The 20,483-nt window shown below is 37.7% G+C and overlaps 1 protein-coding gene across 1 annotated transcript in view; it reads left to right on the top strand.

The window, feature by feature from the left end:
• Positions 1-20,483, top strand: part of tshr (thyroid stimulating hormone receptor) — a 40,304-nt gene that overhangs the window by 3,502 nt on the left and 16,319 nt on the right. The window contains exons 2-7 of the mRNA XM_065268886.2: positions 6,564-6,635; positions 10,427-10,501; positions 17,181-17,255; positions 17,604-17,678; positions 17,755-17,832; positions 18,448-18,516. Coding sequence (XP_065124958.1) covers positions 6,564-6,635; positions 10,427-10,501; positions 17,181-17,255; positions 17,604-17,678; positions 17,755-17,832; positions 18,448-18,516 — 444 coding nt within the window. The remainder of the gene's footprint in view (positions 1-6,563; positions 6,636-10,426; positions 10,502-17,180; positions 17,256-17,603; positions 17,679-17,754; positions 17,833-18,447; positions 18,517-20,483) is intronic.

The following is a 20,483-nucleotide window of genomic DNA, read 5'->3' as shown; positions in this document are numbered from 1 at the left end:
ATCGACGCTTCCATCCGTTCGTTTTTTATAAAAAAATTCCCATCCACTGGGCCAACCAAAGCGATCTCATCAACTTCTTCGTTCATGTTCACTGTGGTTTGTTGTTGTCTGAAGTCATGAACGCTAGTTGGTGCTCCAGTATAATTGGTTTGCCGAAACTCATCCAATGAGAAATGTTCCGCGGTGCAAAAATAAGTGCGATTAAAATGCGTTAAAAATGTTTAACGCGTTAATTTTTGTGTAATTAATTAATCTTAACGCGTTAAAGTCCCGGCCCTAATATTTGCTTCATGATCTGAAACATTAAAGTGTGACAAACATGCAAAAAATAAAATGTTCAGCTTTGGGTAAAATGCTCAGTTCGTCAATGTCACTTTTCACTCAACTGTCCAATCACAGTGGAGAAGGGGCGGGACAAATTCCAAAACAACCAACCAAAACATCGTACAACGACTAATAAACAAAACAGAAATATCATACCAACCAAAGCCCTTAGCTGTAATAACACTGGCAAGCGCCCACAGTTGGCATCCCCCTTGCGTTTTCAGTCACAACATTTTTACATTTCTTTATCCATTCAATCTCTAGATAGGAGATTCACACTGATTTGAGACACACAATATGTACCTAAACACTTCCATAGCCGTTTATTTAGCTTTTGAATAAAGTAAAAAAGACCTTCCATTTAGACTGCATGTCGGTCATTACATTAAAGTATATTCACACTAAAAAGACTTTCTTCAATATACTGGAATATACTGTACAGACTCCCTCCAAAGTTTTATTTTAGCTGCATGATTTCATATCAAAGTGTCAAAATCTTATTTTAATAATATCAGATGTGCAATGCCTCAATAGCATTAGGTCAACTAGCAGCAACCTCCAGCGAAAAGAAAGTAAAAAAGATTGATGAGTTATTTGTTTGGGCTGTGCCACTTTGTATTTTCAAGTTTCTCAATATGTCTCTGTTCCTTTCACATCCATACAATCAGACAATGCTGAGCACTCCTTGCGTCTAGTAGTGCCTCATGCCACGCTCTGATCCATACGCTGTGGGTTTGTTTAGCTCTTGAGGAACATTCCTCCATGGCTCTTCTCTTCAAACTTTTTCATCCCTTCATCTCGCCTTGTCGGGCACATCACATAAAATTACACCCAAACGAGTGCTCCAATTCAGGCCACCTCTTGGCACTGCCAACACAAGGTTGAGCACCACATTCCTTCCTTTTGCTTGACAGGAGTTGGACAGATAAATGTAACTTTAAATACTTCGCCTAAAATAGATCAGACTGGACCGGTAGCTCTTTTAAAAGGTCCACAAAAAGTATGCATGCCAATCTGCCTTAATTAACAAACTGAGATGAAAGAGTGAGATTTTGGGAGATACACTGTAAAAATTATGTCAAATCAACATATTTTTATGTTACTTTAACTTAACAAATGAAATTAAACAATTTTAACTTAGTTATGTCAACTTATCATAGGTCAAAACTTAAACTAGAAGGTTAAATTGACTTGCAAAACAAAGTTGTTTTAACTTTTTTGCAGAATAACTTTTTTATATTGTAGGTAAACTTCTATTTTTAATTTTAATGAGTCACATTAAAAGAAATATTGGAAACGCACTCCTTTGTGAATGCACATATGTTGCCGGTAGCTAGTTATTTAAGTTTTAGTTTGTAAAGTTTTAAATATAGATATTTTTCTTACATAATCGCATTGAGATCTTTATTAACCCCCTAAAGCCGGGTGGATTACGTTTGTGAAGGATGGATGAACTTTTTTGGGCTTCAAATCAGAAGCACCATTTACTACCATTATAAAGCTTGGAACAGCCAGGACATTTCTTAATATAACTTCAATTGTTTTCATCTGAAAAAAAGATAATCATATACTTCAATTTTGGATGAACTATGCCTTTAAGTAGGCCTACATGGATTTACCGGTATTTTGTTGGGTAAATTCCCTGTAAATTTGTTGTAAGTGCATGTATTGGAAAGTAAAGTGAAACCTTAGTAAGTTTTCAAAAATAACTCAAAAATAATAATAATGGCTTTTCTTCTAAGTTTGCATATTATGACTGCTGGCTTTCTACATATAGCCATTTCCGAGAGCTGGCTTGTGAATTCAGTGCATTATTTACTTTCTGCCCACTCATGTAAACCACTCAAGTGTGTGCAATTTGTGAGCTCTGCAATAATGAAAAGAGGTCTGTGCAGAGCATGGACAATATTTAGGGGCTTTTAAAACATTTTGATGACATGAAATAGTTATTTTAGTTTATGTTAATTGAGTCTTCGGTGCACTTTAAATTACATATCTGGAATTGAAAAAAACCCTATAAATGCTAAAGTACAGTATAAACCTGAAAACTGTAGTTGGATTTGAAAAATTACATGTGTATTAATTTTATTGTAAAATGCTCTACATTTATGCTTTTTGAAATGAAAAAGTATGAATTGATAATTAACTGTGAAAATGTATAATTCATTTTTTATTTTTTGCTGTGTGCACCCTAAACATTGCTGGGTTATTTTCAGTTGGGTCAAAAGAGGGACAAACCCACCAATTGGGTTAAATTAACCCAGAAAATGTTTATGGTTTCAGCGGCAACAACAAACACAAACAGCTTTTGTGGCCCCAACGTAACTTCTGGTAAACTTCCGTAAAGAATCAACAACGGTCCTTTTTAGAGTAGATTATTTTAAATAACAAGGTCAGTTTATTTGCTACACTCTAAAAACTATTGGGTTGTTTTTAACCCAGGGCTGGGTAACTATTGGACAGAACACATTTCTGGGTTAAAATGACAAAAAAAATAAAGGGTTGTTTTAACCCAGAAATGTGTTCTGTCCAATAATTACCCAGCCCTGGTGTAAAAGCAACCCAACATATTTTAGAGCAAGGGTTCTCAAAGGTTACATTCAAAGGTCCATCATTTTCATAGGTCCGGAAAAACTGGTTATTACAAAATTGTCAAGCATGGTAATAACTTCATGTTAATAATTGTTTATATAACAAATCAACAGAAATAGTTTGGAAAAAAGTATTTTCTATTAAAGTACATTCATAATAAGTGTATTTTGCATTTTTAGGTAAAACATTTTTGAACATAAACACAAGAAGTATGACAAAAGTAACCAGGTGCCAAATCCAGAGCAACCTAATTAGAGAAATGGTTTGTTTTCCACCAGATGCATAAACCATGGTAAAAAAGGTGTGGTTGGTAGGTGGAAACACTGACCAAAATTATGAGGGCACCTATATGGCCGATGATGCTGCTGCTTCTCAATGAATTACGGTGAAATGCCGCTACATCCAAAAGCCAGAGGGCGCTGTAGTGCAGAAACTCAATATGCACTGCAGACGAAGAACCGTATGCACGCCAGGAGGGGCAGGGTTTCATATTTTTATTGAAGCTTCCCTGGGCTCCGCCATTGATTAGCGGACCCCCACCTGCTGTTAGCATTCCATTGACTCCCATTCATTTTGGCGTCACTTTGACAGCGAATAACTTCACATCTGAGGCGTTTAAAGACTCCATTTGTCCATTAATTATTTCTAAAGAAACACAAAAATGTTACGTTATGGCCCAGTAGAAGCAGTTTTTGTAAAAATAGGCTAACGATTGCGTCATAACTTGTGACTCTCTGTCGCACAGTAGAGAAATTACCGTATGGACAGGAGAAGAAGCTCGTAGGCAATCTTTTACTGTCTATGAGGCAATCGGGTGGACGTGGAGGCATAAAGTCAAGGGAGATTATGAATCAGAATACTTACCCAAATGTGTTCCTGTTCACGCTCGCCGTCTCTGCAAGATTCGGTGGGTGATTCAGATTTCTCGTGGCACAGCTATTAGAAGACTTACAATCGTCAGACAGGTTGCTCACTTGACATCTATGTCATTAAGCTCAGTTTGAGTCTGCGCAGTACGCTCGACCCCCAGGAAGTGCATGCTTCTAATTGACTTCACTTGTCTCTGTTGAATCCAATGGGGTCGCTGTGTCTATTTCTTTTACTGTCTATGACGCACGCAGCTTCAGGAAATGGCTTAAGGATGTATTTCTGTTCTTCAAACCTTTTCAGGTATTTTCATGATAATAAAGAATATGTATAAAGATTATGTTTGACGAGTGTTCCTTTTTAAATGCATGTTTTTAAACGACTCAAACCAACAGTGATTTCAGATTGATAAGGACTTACTGATCAAAAGCTGTAGTACATGTAATAGCTGTGCATAATATCTGGGTGTGATGGCTACAGCAATTTATTTTTGGACCAGGAATACTCTTAAAAAAATAAAAATAAACGAATGGTTTACAATTTTAATATGCATTTGTAAAGTATCAAATGCACACATTTAATCAATTACATAGAAATTAATGCACTTGCAATATGAAGTGGACGCGGGTCCGGATCAAATTCCCATCGAGTCCGGACTTTGAGAACCCCTGTTTTAGAGTGTAGTCAAATTGATAAACAAGCACAGAGCGGAAATTAACTTTGAACCAGGGGTCTCATTTATAAAAATGTGCGTAGAATCCTTACTAAAAGTCCACATATGCACAAAAGCCAAAAATGGCATACGCCAAAAAATATTAAGACTTAATATTTATAATATAATATACATGTTTTAAGTCTTAATAAAAGACTTAAACCAAAGCAATGTTCCCTTTATAAATCAATCACCTGCAAGTGTGCGTACCTCAGATCCCGCCTGAGTCTGATGAAGCTGTCAATATTTAACCCAACAATGGGTTAAAACAACACAGCATTGGTTCATTTAAAACCCAACGGGTTGGGTTTATCCTCTTTTGTCCCAACGCTATAGGTTAAAAATAACCCAGCATTTTGTAGAGTGTGTTGCCAGTCCCATCTATTCTTTTATGTTGGCATTTAGTAATGGTCCTGTTTCATGTTAGTACAGTGCATATTCATTTCAGTTTTATACCACTTAAAATATTTTGTACTACAGAATAAATTATATCAGACACATCTGAATCATGCACTTTGTGGCTATGTATCTCAGCCAAATTGTGAAGTGCTTTTTGGGTTCATCAGTTTATTCCACATTTACAAATAATGTTGATTTACCTCCATCCAAACCAGCTTCGCTTTCAAGGATTTCTCCCTCGAAAGACAAACTGAAGGACTGAGTTTCTTTAGGAAATAAGACTGGTGTAAATTGAAGGGGTTTGACAGGGTGACCCTCCCTTCCTACCTGTGCCAGTTTTGGTTGTGAATTAGCGAATCAAATTGAACCTTTAATTACTCATTTTGACATGTTTTCACAAACATAAAATTGACAACATGATTAGTTATGTTTGCCATTACAATACATTTCAGGTTGTGGCTATAGTCTCTATGCAAACAGGCTGTCAAACAGGTGACTTTTTTCTGTGGCAAAAACAGCTGAAACACTTGGCCATGATTAACGTCCATATGATTTTGTTTAAACTTCCCACTTCAAAGAACTGATCCATTCACTCAAGGAGAAAACCGGCATTAAGCAGAATAACACTTTAATGGCCTCAACATCTCATGGCAAGATCTGTCTAGGCTCGTCCTCTCTGTGTTTGGGTCAGAGGCATGCTCTTAAGCTTACAGTACATTCTTGAGTTACCACAGGTCTATCCCCTACAAGTTATAGTATACAAAGTCTATATATCTCTGTAGGCCTTGGCATCCTCTGAAAATCAGCTATGAGCGAGATTTTAATCTTAACCCTTTTCCTATTATATTATCCTATACATGAGTAATCCATTTATAGGCTAATCAAAAAGCCATGTGTGAATTTTAGGCAATATTTACTATTTTTATTGCCATTTTTTTTACATATAACTTTATCTCAATTGAGTGGCTTATATAAAATATAGGTAGGATATATTACATACAGTAGCTAAATCATCCGGACTGCTTTAATTTACATTGGCATAGCTTTAAATCAGGGTTTAAATTGGGGCGTGGCCGTCCTTGGCTGAGCCCCGGCACATAGACTTGAAAGTCTCACTTTACTTTGCGCATTTATTGCGTGTGTACTGACACGAAACGAGAATAACATGTTTTCATTCATACCTATAAAAAAGGAGGGTTAAGCTTTTACTGACTGTTTACGCTTATAACTTCCTTTACAGTTTGCCAGTTGATAAGATTTTATAAGCTTTGCATACCCTTATAAAGTTATTATTGGAGATGTATTATTGTTTCCAGTGGCAGCCGGTGACTTCTTTTTGAGGGCACACAATGCAAAGCCCGTAAACACATGCATTTAGCCTGTCATGTGTATCATGATGCACTTAGATTCACATGACACAGCGAACACATATTTTGAATGTGCACCGCTCGGAAGAGAAATCACCGGCTGCCAGCCCACCTCTGATAGTTACTGTATTATGGGTTTGGAATGACATGAGGGTAAATTTTAGGGGATAGATGTGTAACATTAATATTTTAGTGACCAAAAGTTATGAGGGAATAACAAAAGATATATGATTGGGATATTTAACATGCTATTTAACTGCCAGCGGCTGTATGTTTGAATGTGATCATTTTTTTTATTTCAGAAACTTCTATGAGACAAGTTTGACCACAGTTCCTCAAGATGCCTTTGCAAATTTGGTGAATATCTCAAGAATGTGAGTGAGGGGTTATTTACTTCTTTTATTTAAGACCAAATTTGAGCAAGTTATACTACTCTAAAAGTAGATTATTTTTATTATTTTTCTTATTATTTTTAATAAACTGTTAAAACAAATGTTCTCAAAACTGCTTGCATAATCAAAGACAAATTAGTTATATATTAGATGGAGTGTAGTAAAAGACACCATTGTTACGTTACCATAGACCAGATGAGACATATGAAACAGGTGAGTATTTATTGAACATGAGCAGTTGAACAGGTAAATGGAAGATGAATAATGATGGAATAAACAGATGAGATAAGGTATAGCTTCACACATACACTTCTTGACAGTCACAGACATACAAGATGATTAACTTTCCTTTTCTTGCAGAGACACAGACAACGATGAGACATAAACTTTGATTCCTGCAATGGTAAGTAGAGTCAGATAAGTAGAAACAAACGGATGAGAGGAATGTTTGAACGAGACCAGACGCTCACTGAATGACTGAGTGCTGCTTAAATAGTGTCAGTGTTTGGAATTTTGTTGATTCTGAAACAGTACCCCCCCCCCCCCACCATCAACCTCTGCCTCGGGAACAGGTTCCTCTGCGTGGGTATTATGGAAGTTTGTGAGCAGTTCTGGGTCAAGGATATCTTCTCTTGGGACCCAGGATTCCTCAGGTCCTAAACCTTCCTAATCCACTAGGTTCTCTAACACAGAGGTCCCCAACCACCGGGTCACGACCCAGTACCGAGTTGTGGACAAGTTGCCAACGGGACGCAAGAATGTCCTGAACATTTTTTATAATAGCTACGTAATAGCTTAATCTGGTATCTTGTCCTTTAAGGGCCGAATTCAAATAATATTGATCATTTACAATGTTGTACCGCACTCTTTCTCTTTCTCCATTACTTGAACTTGGGGCTTGAGTCCAACCTAAGTTTTGAGCTGCCTTCAAGAACAGCAAGCCAAGTTTGTTAACCTTAAATTATTAAGACTTGTAAAGACTGAATAAAGCAGTTATTAATTTTCGTTATGCATGGTTCTTTGATCTTTACTTCAGTATAAAACATTATCCATTTCGCAAAGGAGGATTTTCAGCTCTTTGTTCGAACAGCAACTCAGCAGTCAGTCTCCTCCAGGGGGTACTTCTTCCCAACCAGGTTCTGTGGAGAAAGAAGGAGAGATGGGTAAGTGAAATGGTTTAAACTGTGATACATGAAATACATGGTGCATGTGGTTGGAGTTCTGGTGGCTATGACAGAAGGTTCTGAGAAAGCTGCTCTCATCCTGAATCTTACGTTCTTTTTGTCCATTCGTCTGAGGGTGATAACCTGAGGAGAGGCTTGAGGTCACATCTAGGAGTACAATGTCTTTAGGAATGCAGAAGTAACGAAATACATGGTGGAAGAGGAGTTATGCATGGCAATAGGAAAACCTTTAAGCTGGGCTGAATTTGTATTAGTAGAAGGAACATGGATACATTTTTGTTGAATTCCCCTGTTTAAAAGGATGCCTAAAACAACGGTTCATGATGCATTCACTTCTACAATGAATGGCTTGGTGGGATCAGGATCAATGAGGATGGGTGCTGAACAGAAGGAAGTCTTGAGTGTTTGGAAGGCTTGGTCAACTTCAGGGGTCAATGAGTGGTTGGACTATGGAAATGTAGTTATGAATGTAACATTGATAGAAATGTGCAAACCCCAGGATCCTTTGCAGATCTATGATACTAAAAGGAACTTGCCAGGATTTAATGGTTTTCACCTTCCTTGCGAAATGTTGTACCCCAGGAACTGGATGTTTGACCAGTGGAACTCACATTTTTCTGCCTTGAGATCCAGTTATGGATTGGACCTTGATGCTATGTGGGATCTAGTTCCTACAGAACTGGAGGTGGAGCAGAGTTGAGAGGAGACGGTGGAGAACTTTCTTTACATGATGGTGATGTTCAGCTGGGGTTTTTGAGAAGATAAGTATGTTGTCAAAAAAGATTAATACAAACAGTTTAAGCAGATCTCTGATAATGGAATGCCTAAAGTCATGAAAAGTGGAGGGGGCATTCACTAGGCCATACGGCATGACTAAATATTCAAAGTGGCCAGTAGGGGTCACAATTTAGTTTTTTCATTCATCACCACAAGTCAAGTTCAGTGAAGATTTGTGCTCCTCTAAGTTGTTCAGGGGCTGCTGCGACAAGAGGAAATCGATATCTGAATTTGTTGGTGATTTGATTAAGGGCATGATCATTCATACCGGGACAGAGACCGCCATCCTTCTTGGCTACGAAGAAGGATGCAGCAGGGGAAGTTGAAGGTCAGATATCTTTGTTGTAATGCCTCTTCAATATACTTCTACATGGGCCCCTGTTCAGGGATCGTGAGTAAGTAGATTTTACCTTTTGGCACTGGTTCACCCAGCTGAAGATCAATCTTGCAGTCCCATGGCCTATGAGGTCGTAACTGGGAAGCTCTCTTGGGACAGATGACATCATGAAAGGCAAAGTATGCCTGTGGTATACTGATTGGAACATCTACCTTCGGACTTTCAATGGTGGTGGAGTACATGGGTAGAGCAGTGGACGATTAAGCAATAACTGAGGAAAGCAGGAATGGAAGCAGTGATCTCTTCACTTCACTGGTGTCCCAAGAGACCTCTGGATGGTGTTTGATCAACAACGGTCACTCTAGGATGACATCAGCTGTTGAATTTTACAGAACCAAGAGACTGATGTTTTCCCAATGCAGCAATACCAATGTCTGAGTGATGTCGATGGTACAGAAATGGATGGATGTTCGATTGAGTGGTTTTCCAGTTACGGATTGAACCTTGATGCTCTGTGGGATCCGGATCTTATGGATCTGGTGGTTGGAGCATAGTAGAGATAAGATACATTTGTCGGCTGACCCAGATTCAGAGAGGGCTGTGGTTGTAATGGAGGAGTCAGAGAAAGGGAGCATTACTTTTGTGGTTAAAGAAGTGTATCTGTGAGATATGGGTTGAACCATACTTACCAGAGCTCTTGGAGGGCAAATGGGACATTCGTTGATAGCATGTCTAGCAGACGCACCATACAGACAAAGCCCTTGGGTCAGCCCCCGTTGATGTTCTGATAGTGGGATGCAGGTTGTGTCCAGTTACATGGCTTCTATTTTGGAGAGGATGGATCTGTCTGGCAAAGGAAGGTGATGTGAGGGGTTCTTCAACTCCATCATATCAGGCATGCATGCAGTTATCCGTAGACCAGATGAGACAGATAGGAAACAGGTGAGTATTTATTCAACATGAGCAGTTAAATAGGTAAACGGCAGATGATATCATTTAGCAGGATGAATAATGATGGAATAAACAGATGAGGAAAGGTATAGCTTCACACATACACTTCTTGTCAGTCATAGATATACAAGATGATTAACTTACCTTTCCTTGAAGAGACACAGATAAGGACGACGATAAGATATAAACTTCGATTCCTGCAATGGTAAGTAGAGTCAGGTAAGTAGAAACAAACATGAGTGGCCTGTTTAAACAAGACCATGCGCTGACTGAATGCTGCTTCAATAGTGTGAGCTGAATGATGAAGAACAGGTGTCAGTGATTAGAATACTGGAGATTGTGATCGATGCGGGAAAATGCACAGAGAACCTGGTGATTCTAAAAAGTGATCAACTTTTCAAACAAAAGCTTTTACATCACTGTAAAGGATAAAAATAATTCAGCAATTATTAAGTTGTTGTTGTTGTTGTTGTACTACTACTACTAAGAATTGACGTTTAGAACAAAATTTCCTCTTTCCTCAGCTATCTTTCGGTGGATGTCTTTCTGAGCAGGTTAGAGAAGCATGCCTTCTACAACCTGAGGAAAATAACCCATATGTAAGTCAAAGAATGCTGATAAACCTTATGGGGCGGTTTCCCGGACAGGGATTAGACTAGTCCTAGACTAAAATTAATGTAAGAGCTGTCCAAACTGAAAGCAACTTGCACTAACATATTTTAAAATACATCAGTGCAATTTGTTTTGCCTCAAAATTCACACAAGTAATGTTTTTAGTAAGGAATGTTTGTTAAAACTAGTTATATTAATAGTTAACCTAAGGCCTAGTCCTGGCTTAAGATCATCCTTGTCCAGGAAACCATCCCTTAGTGAACTACAAATAACCACATTTTAAAAATTAAACACAAGTGATGCTCATTAATAAATTTTCACTACTGTTGCTGATTCCAGCCATGCTAAAACATATATTTCAGGAACAACTACTATCCGCAAGGTGCTTGGGATATCATATCATAACTGCTTTCTTACAGGGGACTTATTGTGTAGAATTCCCTTTTATATGGCGTTTGTTGTACTGTGTGTACACAACCACCTTATTATAATAAAAAATCCTCCCACTTAATTTTTTTTATTTCCCATGAAACTATAAGAGTCTCCCAAATCAAGCTTACAGTATTTGATTATCTGGTCAGTCCCATTTTGAAGGCCCCACCAATGAATCATACCTGTCAACAGTGGCGAAGCCAGAAATGTTCAAGTGGGTGGGCCTTTATAAAACAGGGTGGGCAAAGCATAAGTTTTTACGCCCGTACGTGGCCGGGCGTATGTTTTTTTCCCAATGGAAGCGTGGCATTTTCAAAACAGCCAGCAGCTGTCCGTTTTTTGAAAAAGCTCAGCTCGTCAATGTAAGTTCACAACACAGAGTCTGCCCCCTTAAATAGGGCTGGGAAAAAAATCGATTTGATTTTAAAATCGAGTTGGCAGGTCAAATCGATTCATATTTTCAAAAAATCGATTTTTTTTAGATTTTTTTTCTCCCCCTCTGCAGTATAGCGCAGTACATACAGTGTTTCCAAGCAAGCACGTTGTGTCTCTCCCGTTGAGTGTGCGTTCACGTGCTCTTCATTTCTCAATGAATTGGGTGCGATGCGAAGCAAGCTCAGTTTCACATTGTATCCTTTCATGTTTCTGAACTTGAGCAGAGTTTTACCATTAGAGGTCTTTCTTCCCTGAGAGGACCTGTACGGTTCTAGGTTTATATTCGAAATGGTCAGTCTGGTCCGGGTCGGTCCTAGTTTATTACTTTGAGTCCCAAGTATGATTAATATTGTGTGTAAAACCCGATTCGACCGGAGAACGGCCGTGAGCGCTACCTAAAGCTCGAGTGAAGTTTCAGCGTGCTTCCGGTTTCTATGGTGATGACAACTGGCTCTTTTTGCGACCACGCGCTGCATTTTCTTTAATCCATTTTTTAATAATCTAATCTATACTACTAATAGACCATGGGCCAGATTTACTAATTCCAAAAATGCGCTGATGGGAGTGGTGATATCTGCGGGTTATTTACTAAAAAAGCGCTAATTAAATAACACAGGCGCAACAGCTGATTTCCATAATGACCAACCAATCTACTAAGAGCAGCGCAAATTAGCGCATGGTTGCAAATAAGCAGAGATGATGCTCCTGCAGGTGCATGTGATATACAGGCCGATAAATAAAGGCAGAGAGACGCGTGAACTTATCTGGTAAAATGATGGCGGAAAAGACCAAGGAGAGGCAGCGGAGGGAGAAGTTTTCTGCCCAAGAACTGGATGTGTTAGTAGAGGAGTGTAGTAATTATAGTAAAATGCTTCAAAATCGCAATGTCCAAACTGCTCGCAAAAAGGACATTTGGAACTGTATTGCGAAAAAGGTAAATGCAATAGGGGGTAAATCGCGTTCCGCTGATGAAATTAAGAAAAGATGGCATGACCTAAGGAGACGTACAAAAGAAAAGGTTGCTTTTAATAAAGCAGCAGTGAAGAAGACCGGTGGTGGTCCTATTGAGGAAATGCCCCTGACGCCTTTAGAGGACTTCAGCACCACGGACAACGCAGGTGAAAATGCGGATTGTGAAATTCCAGCTAACGTAGCCACAGTAGACTGAAAAGAACCGGAGGACAAAAAATGAAGTGTTGCAAGAAGTTTTGAAACACCTGGGATTGCGTGACTCCTTCTAGTTGAGGGCTCCAGATCGTCTTGTATTTCTTCCAGCAAATTTAGAATAACATGGCTTGGCAAACGAAATTTTTGGATAATTTGTTGTTCTGGCATTCCAAATAAATTGATACGTGTGGAAAAAATCCTCTCCCTTCTACCATGCAGTCTCTGATTTCTGCGATGTCTCCTCCTAGCAACAACAATTGCAGCCATTTCGAGCGCAAAATGATTTAAGACATGCTTTTTTTCGGCGTTAAATAGTCGCGCAAATGCCATACATAACACATGCGCAAACATTAGTAAATCGCGTTGCGTGAATCATTTAAATAGTCTCCTCCCAAAATGTTTGCGTCTGAAAGGGAAACTCCTAGAAATGCATATGCAATCAGGTCAGTCGCAAAAAGAACTAGACCACACCTTTTCAGCGCTAATGATCCACTGCGCGTCTTTAGTAAATTCCGACATCGCTATTTACCGCCAAAATGATGGTTTACGCTGGCGCAACGCTTAGTAAATCTGGCCCCAAATCTTTTCTAAAATCTAAAAAGTTTGCACAGAGATTGTAGCAAAAAGCAGTGCTAATGTCAAGCCCATTGCACTGAACGAGCAAAGCTCTAGCTGACTCAGGATATAAAAAAACGCAAAGCTGTAATGTAAAGTCTGTCATCGGGACAGCAAGTAGACTTTTAAATCTGAAATAATGAGTGGATTAAGCTTTTTTAATCGGCAAAAGAGAAATAGAAAGCAGAAGCAGTAAAAGTGCCTATCTCTAGAAATTATTACCACTATAACATCAGTCACATTTATAATCTATAGACCTGCACTGTCTATTAATATACTGTACATAGTATTGTATTATATTGAGTTTGATAAAAGGGGTCATCAAATTGCTTCATATATCAGTGCAAAAACATAAAGTGTTTTCGTGGTGCTTTGACAAACAGTGTCAGCTTTGTTCATGACAAAGAAAGTTTGGGGTGGTTAGATTAATGAATTATAATGTGAAATTAATATTAATGTTCAATTATTCAAAGTATTGTGTTGTGTCACACATTATTAGTTCTTTGTCACATGTATAGTAACTGAACATTTTTTGTCAGTGGATTATAATGATTGCCCTTTTCACCACCATACACCACAAGTAAATTTCAGATCTGTGGGAAACACTGACATACATTTTGCATTCGCCAAATCTTTATTCCTTCCCAATTTTTTGTTGATGCATTTTAATTAAATATAATAAATATATATTTTAAAAATATATACAGTTTGCAATTATTTTGTTTTAAACGGGGTCGGGGAAAAAAAATCGATTCGAATCGTAAATCGAGTTTTTTATAAAAAAATCTCAGATTTTTTTATGGGGACGAATCGCCCAGCCCTACCCTCTAAATAGTTGATTGGAGTAATACTCCTGACTATAAACTGTAAATAATAATGACACCACTATAAACATTAAGAAAATGTCTGAACTCACCTTTACATGTACTATATTAGTCTGAGACAGGGCTTCTGGTTAAAGATGGAGAAAGTCTCGATCATAATAACAAAGTCCAATATCTTTGATCATAATATGTCCCTTCGCGCAAAGAAAATCAGAAATACATTTCTTAGACGAGCATTAAGCAAACTTCAGATGCTGAAAAACACCAAGTACAGGAATTAAACACGTCACGTGTCTTTACTGGATCTTTACGGTATCTGTGTGAACTAACACACAGGTTCTGAAAAATCATTAGCAGTGTGAATGAACCAAAAAGCAAACGATCCCGGACCAATCCCGTATGCATTTCCATGTATTTTCCGTAAATTAACTGGATTAAAAGAGTACTGACTTTTTATTCCTTAAATTGTGCTGACATTAAAATAATACACTAAATTTATTTTCAAAATGCCTTTATTAAATTTGCTTCAATTAAATTTGAATAAATGAAGCATGACTGAGGCTATTTAACACAAATGTGTGAAACCAGTTAGCATGACAGTACTAAAATCTAGTTTTTTTTTTTCGTATTGAGTGCCAGTGATTTATGAATCCCTGATTCAAATGAATCATGTCAGGAAGGCCTGTAAGATGTCAGGAAGAGTCATCACTTGGCCATGGGTCTGTTTCCCAAAAGCATATGGTCGCGAGTTCCATCATTAGTAGAAATGAAATGGTATGAATATTTCATATCATGTTTGTAGTGACCAAAATGATCATGGTTATTAGTATTATCACAGTTTTCTCAGTAAGTCAAAAAAGCAATCATCTTTAAGCATCGGTTAGCATGCAACAGACAAATAAAATACTTTTCTTAAGATTAAGGTTATTCGGTTTGTATTTGGAACGCAAATCGCCCAAAATTAAACAAACAGGTCTACCAGAAGTCACATGGGTGATCTCAGAGGAAACAAACTGAGAAAAATTGTGCTTAAAATTCATCAGATTGCATCATCAAATGTCAAATTAATGGGAAGTATGGTTCTGTCTAAAGAAATGTAAAGTTAACCCAATAACCTTTGTATTTAACTGTACCTTTATAAAGTATGTTGGGTTAAAACACCTGTTGTTTGTATGAGCTGCAGGGGAGGAAGGTGGTGACTGCAGGAACACTATTTATTTATTTATTTATTTAGGTTGACCAAATATTCATCCACATATTTGAAAACTTTGAGAAAACAATTGTTAAACAATGCTGGAATGAGTAAAGTTTTCAGTGGATGACAAATAAACGTCAAGTATCAAGGATGATTGACGCGTTTTTTACGTTGTCAGTCAGCTCCTTAGAGGTTTAGTGGCCTTTATTATGCAGCTACAAGCCTTGTTATCACTAATAAACGAGGAGATGTGAATGTGTTGAGTTTCTGTATTTTAAATGTTAATATACAGATTATTTTGCAAGTTGCTTTTGCATTACTTACATTACTTACTTAACTTTTTATTTAAAACGCTGATGGGGGAAAGAGTTAAGTAGAGCATCTTTCACTTAGTGCATTATGCAAAATCCACTTGTTCAAGGTGTTTGGACTTTATTTATTCCCCATTTAACCAAAGAAGTCTCATTACACATGCTATTTTGATTCTGTTGTTAATGTGACATCACACTGATAAAGCCCTGCCCACGACCACTGACTGAGTGGTTAATTTTACCCAAAAGCTTTTCTAAATTGTCCCAGACTGTATTCACAGGAATCAGATCTATTTTTAATCAAGAGTGCACTGTCTGTCAGTATCTCATTTGCATTTAAAGGTACAGACCCGAAAACAGCTCCCAAATAGGGACATTTTGGACTTGCCACACTGTAAAAAAATGTCTGTATAAATTACAGTATTACTGGGTATTATTGTCAACTAGCTGCCAGTAACTTACTGTAGATTTTACATTTATGTTATTTACTGGTTACAGTTTGTTTAAAGTTAAAGGAACATGAAACATTTTTGGTCTTTATCTTCTACAGTAAGTTACTTGCAACCAGCTGCATAATTACAGCAAATTTTTTGCAGTGCATAACAAATGATCCGTGGGGTATTTTTAGCCAAAACTTCACAGACACATTGCAGACACACCTGAGACTTATATTACATCTTGTAAAAATGTGAATAATTTGTGCCTTTTGAGTGACTACTCTAACTGGGTTTAAGGGGAACTGTTTCAAATAAGAGTCTAAGGGCTAGATTTACTAAATGGGGTAAATAAGTGTGACAGCGCAATTTCAAAAAGCGTGGATAGGACTGGTAATATCTCCAAGTTATTAACAAAACACGGGTGCAACAGCTGATTTCCATAATGACCACACAATCTACCGAAATTAGTTCAGGGTCGCAAATAAGCAGAGCTGATGAGGTGCGGGTGATCTACTAACACCTAATGCGCTTCAGTTCAGCCCCACGAACATCGCAGATGAAAATTTAGGGTCAGAAATCCTAGCTAACGAAGCCATAGTACACTGAAAAGAACTGGAGGACAAAAAATTAAGGTTTACAAGAAGTTTTAAAACACCTGTTGACTTTTCCTAGTGACTCCTTTTTTATTTCCTACAGCAAATAAAAAATAACTTGTATAATAAAAAACGGCTTGGCAAACAATATTTTTGAATTCCAAAGAAACTGTTACATGTTAAAACTATTCTCTGCCCTGTACTACACACTCTCTGATACCTCTTCTTTTAGCAACAAATGGCGCAAATACCAGTCAAAACACTCTTCTCCAAAAAATGTTGCGTCTTAAAGGGAAACTCCTAGAAATGCATATGCAATAAGATCAGTGTCAAAAACTAGAACACACCTTTTCAGTGTCAATCATCCACTGCGCCTCTTTGGTAAATCCTGACATTTGTTATTGCACTAGCTCAAGCTTTTAATAAATCTGACCCTATCTCTTTCATTCAAGAAATGCATTAAATATGCATTTAGTGTATTGATGTTTTGTGTGCATGTACACTGGATTAACATTTACAATATTCATGTTCTAAATTCTCTCTCTCTCTCTCTCTCTCTCTCTCTCTCTCTCTCTCTCTCTCTCTCTCTCTCTCTCTCTCTCTCTCTCTCTCTCTCTCTCTCTCTCTCTCTCTCTCTCTCTCTCTCCTCCTTTTTAGAGAAATCAGAAACACAAGAAATCTGACATTCATCCATCCAGAAGCTTTTAAGAATCTTCCTGCCTTACAGTATTTGTAAGCAAAACACTCCACAAATATATTAATGGAATGACATATACAGCAATTCATATCAACTGCACTTTTAGTATGGATTAACCAAATAAATGTTATCATACACATTATGTAAACTGTAAAACATATGTATAATATTTTTGCTGCCATCATTTTTGAAGTACAATCAAATTATTATTATATTTTCCGGGTCCAATGTTGTGGGCAATTTTCATCTTCAGTGTCCTTTGTGTCCCTTTAAATGCAAATGAACTGATGGCGATAGAAAGGGCCAAATTATGGGCCCTGTTGTTGAAAAATGTATCTTACAAAGGGATGAGAATGGTTACCCAAGAAGTGTTGTGTTTGCAGGGGTTTATTCAACACGGGCCTCAACATCTTCCCTGACCTGAGCAACATCCAGGCTGAGGATTCATACTTCTTGCTGTGAGGAACATTCCAATGCTTTTGTACAGGTGTGGGTTTGTGAAAAGATATTTCATTTGTTTTTGCTCTTTTGCAGAGAGATTAGCGATAATCCCTACATTGCAGAAATTCCAGCTAATGCTTTCCTTGGGATTACCAATGATGTCCTTACAGTGTAAGTCCAGAGTCGTCTTCATATATTGTCATACTCGCATACAGAGATTAAGTGGCCTGATCATTTTAATTCCAGTCTCTCCTCATCACCAATGTGCATGTACCGTAAACAAGGATGTCGAAAACAACGCAACTCAGCATATTTTGTGTTTTATAAATTTTTTGGTGTTTTCACGCACAGCATAGATAGCGACACCTGCGCATATGTGTTTTGGAATAATTCATAAGTTGTCATGGTAAATTTCCATTGGTGGAAACAAATAATCAATGCCACTGGCTAAAACACATGCGCAGGTTACTTTGCTTCCATGGACGAGGTGCTTTCACATTCATGTCACACCTCCTTTTGGTAATCTTGGGTTTGGTACCCCGGTGCACTCCTGGCTCTGCACGAAAGCTTTCCGATTACAAGTTTTTAATGCAAACTGTGCCCTGTTTCAAACTAAAACTTAATAATTATTTAACTCAATGCCATATCTTCCAGTTTTTATCGTAAACATACTCGGGTATGAATCATAAAATGAAGCATATGTGTAGTAGAATAATGAAAGTAGTAAAAAGGTAATGTACAAAAGAAAGTCCTAAGTTTACCTTGTCATTTCTTCCTTTTTTTCAGGAGGCTGTACAGTAATGGCTTTACAGAAATCCATAATCATGCTTTCAATGGGACAAGACTGGACTCAGTGTAAGGTTCACAGATTAACTATTAAAGTGCCCATCTTATGACTGCTTTTCCACAAGTTAAATAGGTGTATGAGTTCCATAAAACATGTTTCAAAAGTTGTTTGCTCGAAATAGCTTGTAGGAAAAGATTGTTACCCATCTCTAGTAGCCTCTGTTTCAGTGCATTTCAGATTGTGCCATTTTGAGGTGGTCATTACATATTTATGAGCTGCTGCTCCTTTGGCCACGCCCCACTACTAACGTCATGTGCGCATGCGCAATGTTATCACGAGCAGTACAGACTGTATTATTATTTTATATATTATTATTAACGGTTTATGTATTGCCAACAGACAAATCAAGCAAAAAAGTATCACTAATAAGTACACTCCAGGGGCCGGTTGCACCAGCTGTGCGTAAGTTACAACGTAGCTTAGTTACGACGTAAATAGGCACTAAGTTACAACTTACGCACTACTAAATGTTTTTGCGTTGCACCATTAAACTTAGTTTAAACGTAACAATACGTTGTAACTAAATATTTACGGAAGCCCCTGTCCATGAATAACGTTTGGAATAAGATGTCATCCAGATTATATAACATCGATGAGCTCGTATTAATTATGAAGAGCCGCAAATTCGTCAACGACTTTTCAAGAACTGTTTAATTTTCTGTGTATCCATCAATTAAAATAAGATTTAAAATTTCTTCCTGTTTATTTTCTCTTCCATGTGTGGGATATATATTTTCAATTAAAAGTGTAATGTTTTGAGTTCGATAACATATGCTTTAACGTCTTTTTTTAACTTTCAGTTTAGGCGAGACAAGAATGAGTTTGAAATTACGTACTGTTCAGACTATTTCCTGCTTGCCCATTATAAGGCTTGTGATTGGGCTAAGGAAAATAAACGTCATTCTATGCGACAACGCATTACTTTATGGAGAGCTTACGACCTACTAGCTACGTTCTGCCTTAAGAACAAGTGGTGCAACCGAATTAAGTAAAGAGTTAGTTATAAACTAGCTAGTAGTTACTAAGCCTCTAGTTTGGACTTTACGTCCCAGTTTAAGTAAGAACTTACGAACGACTGGTGCAACCCTACCCAGGAGAAGAAACTCATGACACATAATGATTCCAGAGTAAATTGTGATGTAGCAGTCTCAACAATACACTCGTTTTCCCTGGACAACGCTAACATATTCTCGTTATAAAACATTTTCAAACCCATTATTTTCGCAAATTACAGAAATTAAGACCTGGCGGGGGATGTATACTGCTTGTGGACAGCATGCTAATTGCTAGAAGCTAGCGGGAGGTCTGCTGTATCTTGGAAAAGTGATAGAGCCTTGGGGGTACGTTAGACTCATGGGAAAAGACGGGTCGGTAAGGCCCAGTCTTGGTTAGTTTGGCAAAACACTATTACTTAGTAAGTTCATGTAGAATTTTTAAATAAAGCAGTTAAATATTTATTTTAACTTTCGAAAAGTACGGTAGCTGGTCACTGGCTTTGCAGGAGAAACCACACTGCAAACTAACTAGCATAGCGGTTAGCCACCTCGTCGTTCTTAATGGCAAATGACTGCTAAAACACACACACACACAAGTTCACTCACTCGACGTGCACCAATTCGTGGGCGGGATGACGTCAGTTTTTTAACGCTGCTAACAATATCTATATAGCCTACTCTGTCTATAAACATGAATAATATTAACATTACTATACATCGTTTAAAAGGTATAACTTACAGATTTAGAATCAGTGTATGGTCTTTGTTTTGAGATACAGATGCTCTAGCATCATAAATGTTGTACTTTGTGACAGAAGTCCAGATGACAACATGCAGAATATAAACGTGACTTAAAGTACCTTTGTGTTGATATAACGATCGCGAATCGAATCCAGTCTGTTTCAGATGTGTGAATAATCCATGAAAACCATCCAATAAAATACATCCAATGACCATTTTTGTCCACAAATGCGTAAAAT

This window comes from Paramisgurnus dabryanus, chromosome 12 (assembly GCF_030506205.2).
Source record: "Paramisgurnus dabryanus chromosome 12, PD_genome_1.1, whole genome shotgun sequence".
NCBI classification, from domain to species: Eukaryota; Metazoa; Chordata; class Actinopteri; order Cypriniformes; family Cobitidae; genus Paramisgurnus; species Paramisgurnus dabryanus.
This window is presented reverse-complemented; position numbering and strand designations above follow the sequence as displayed.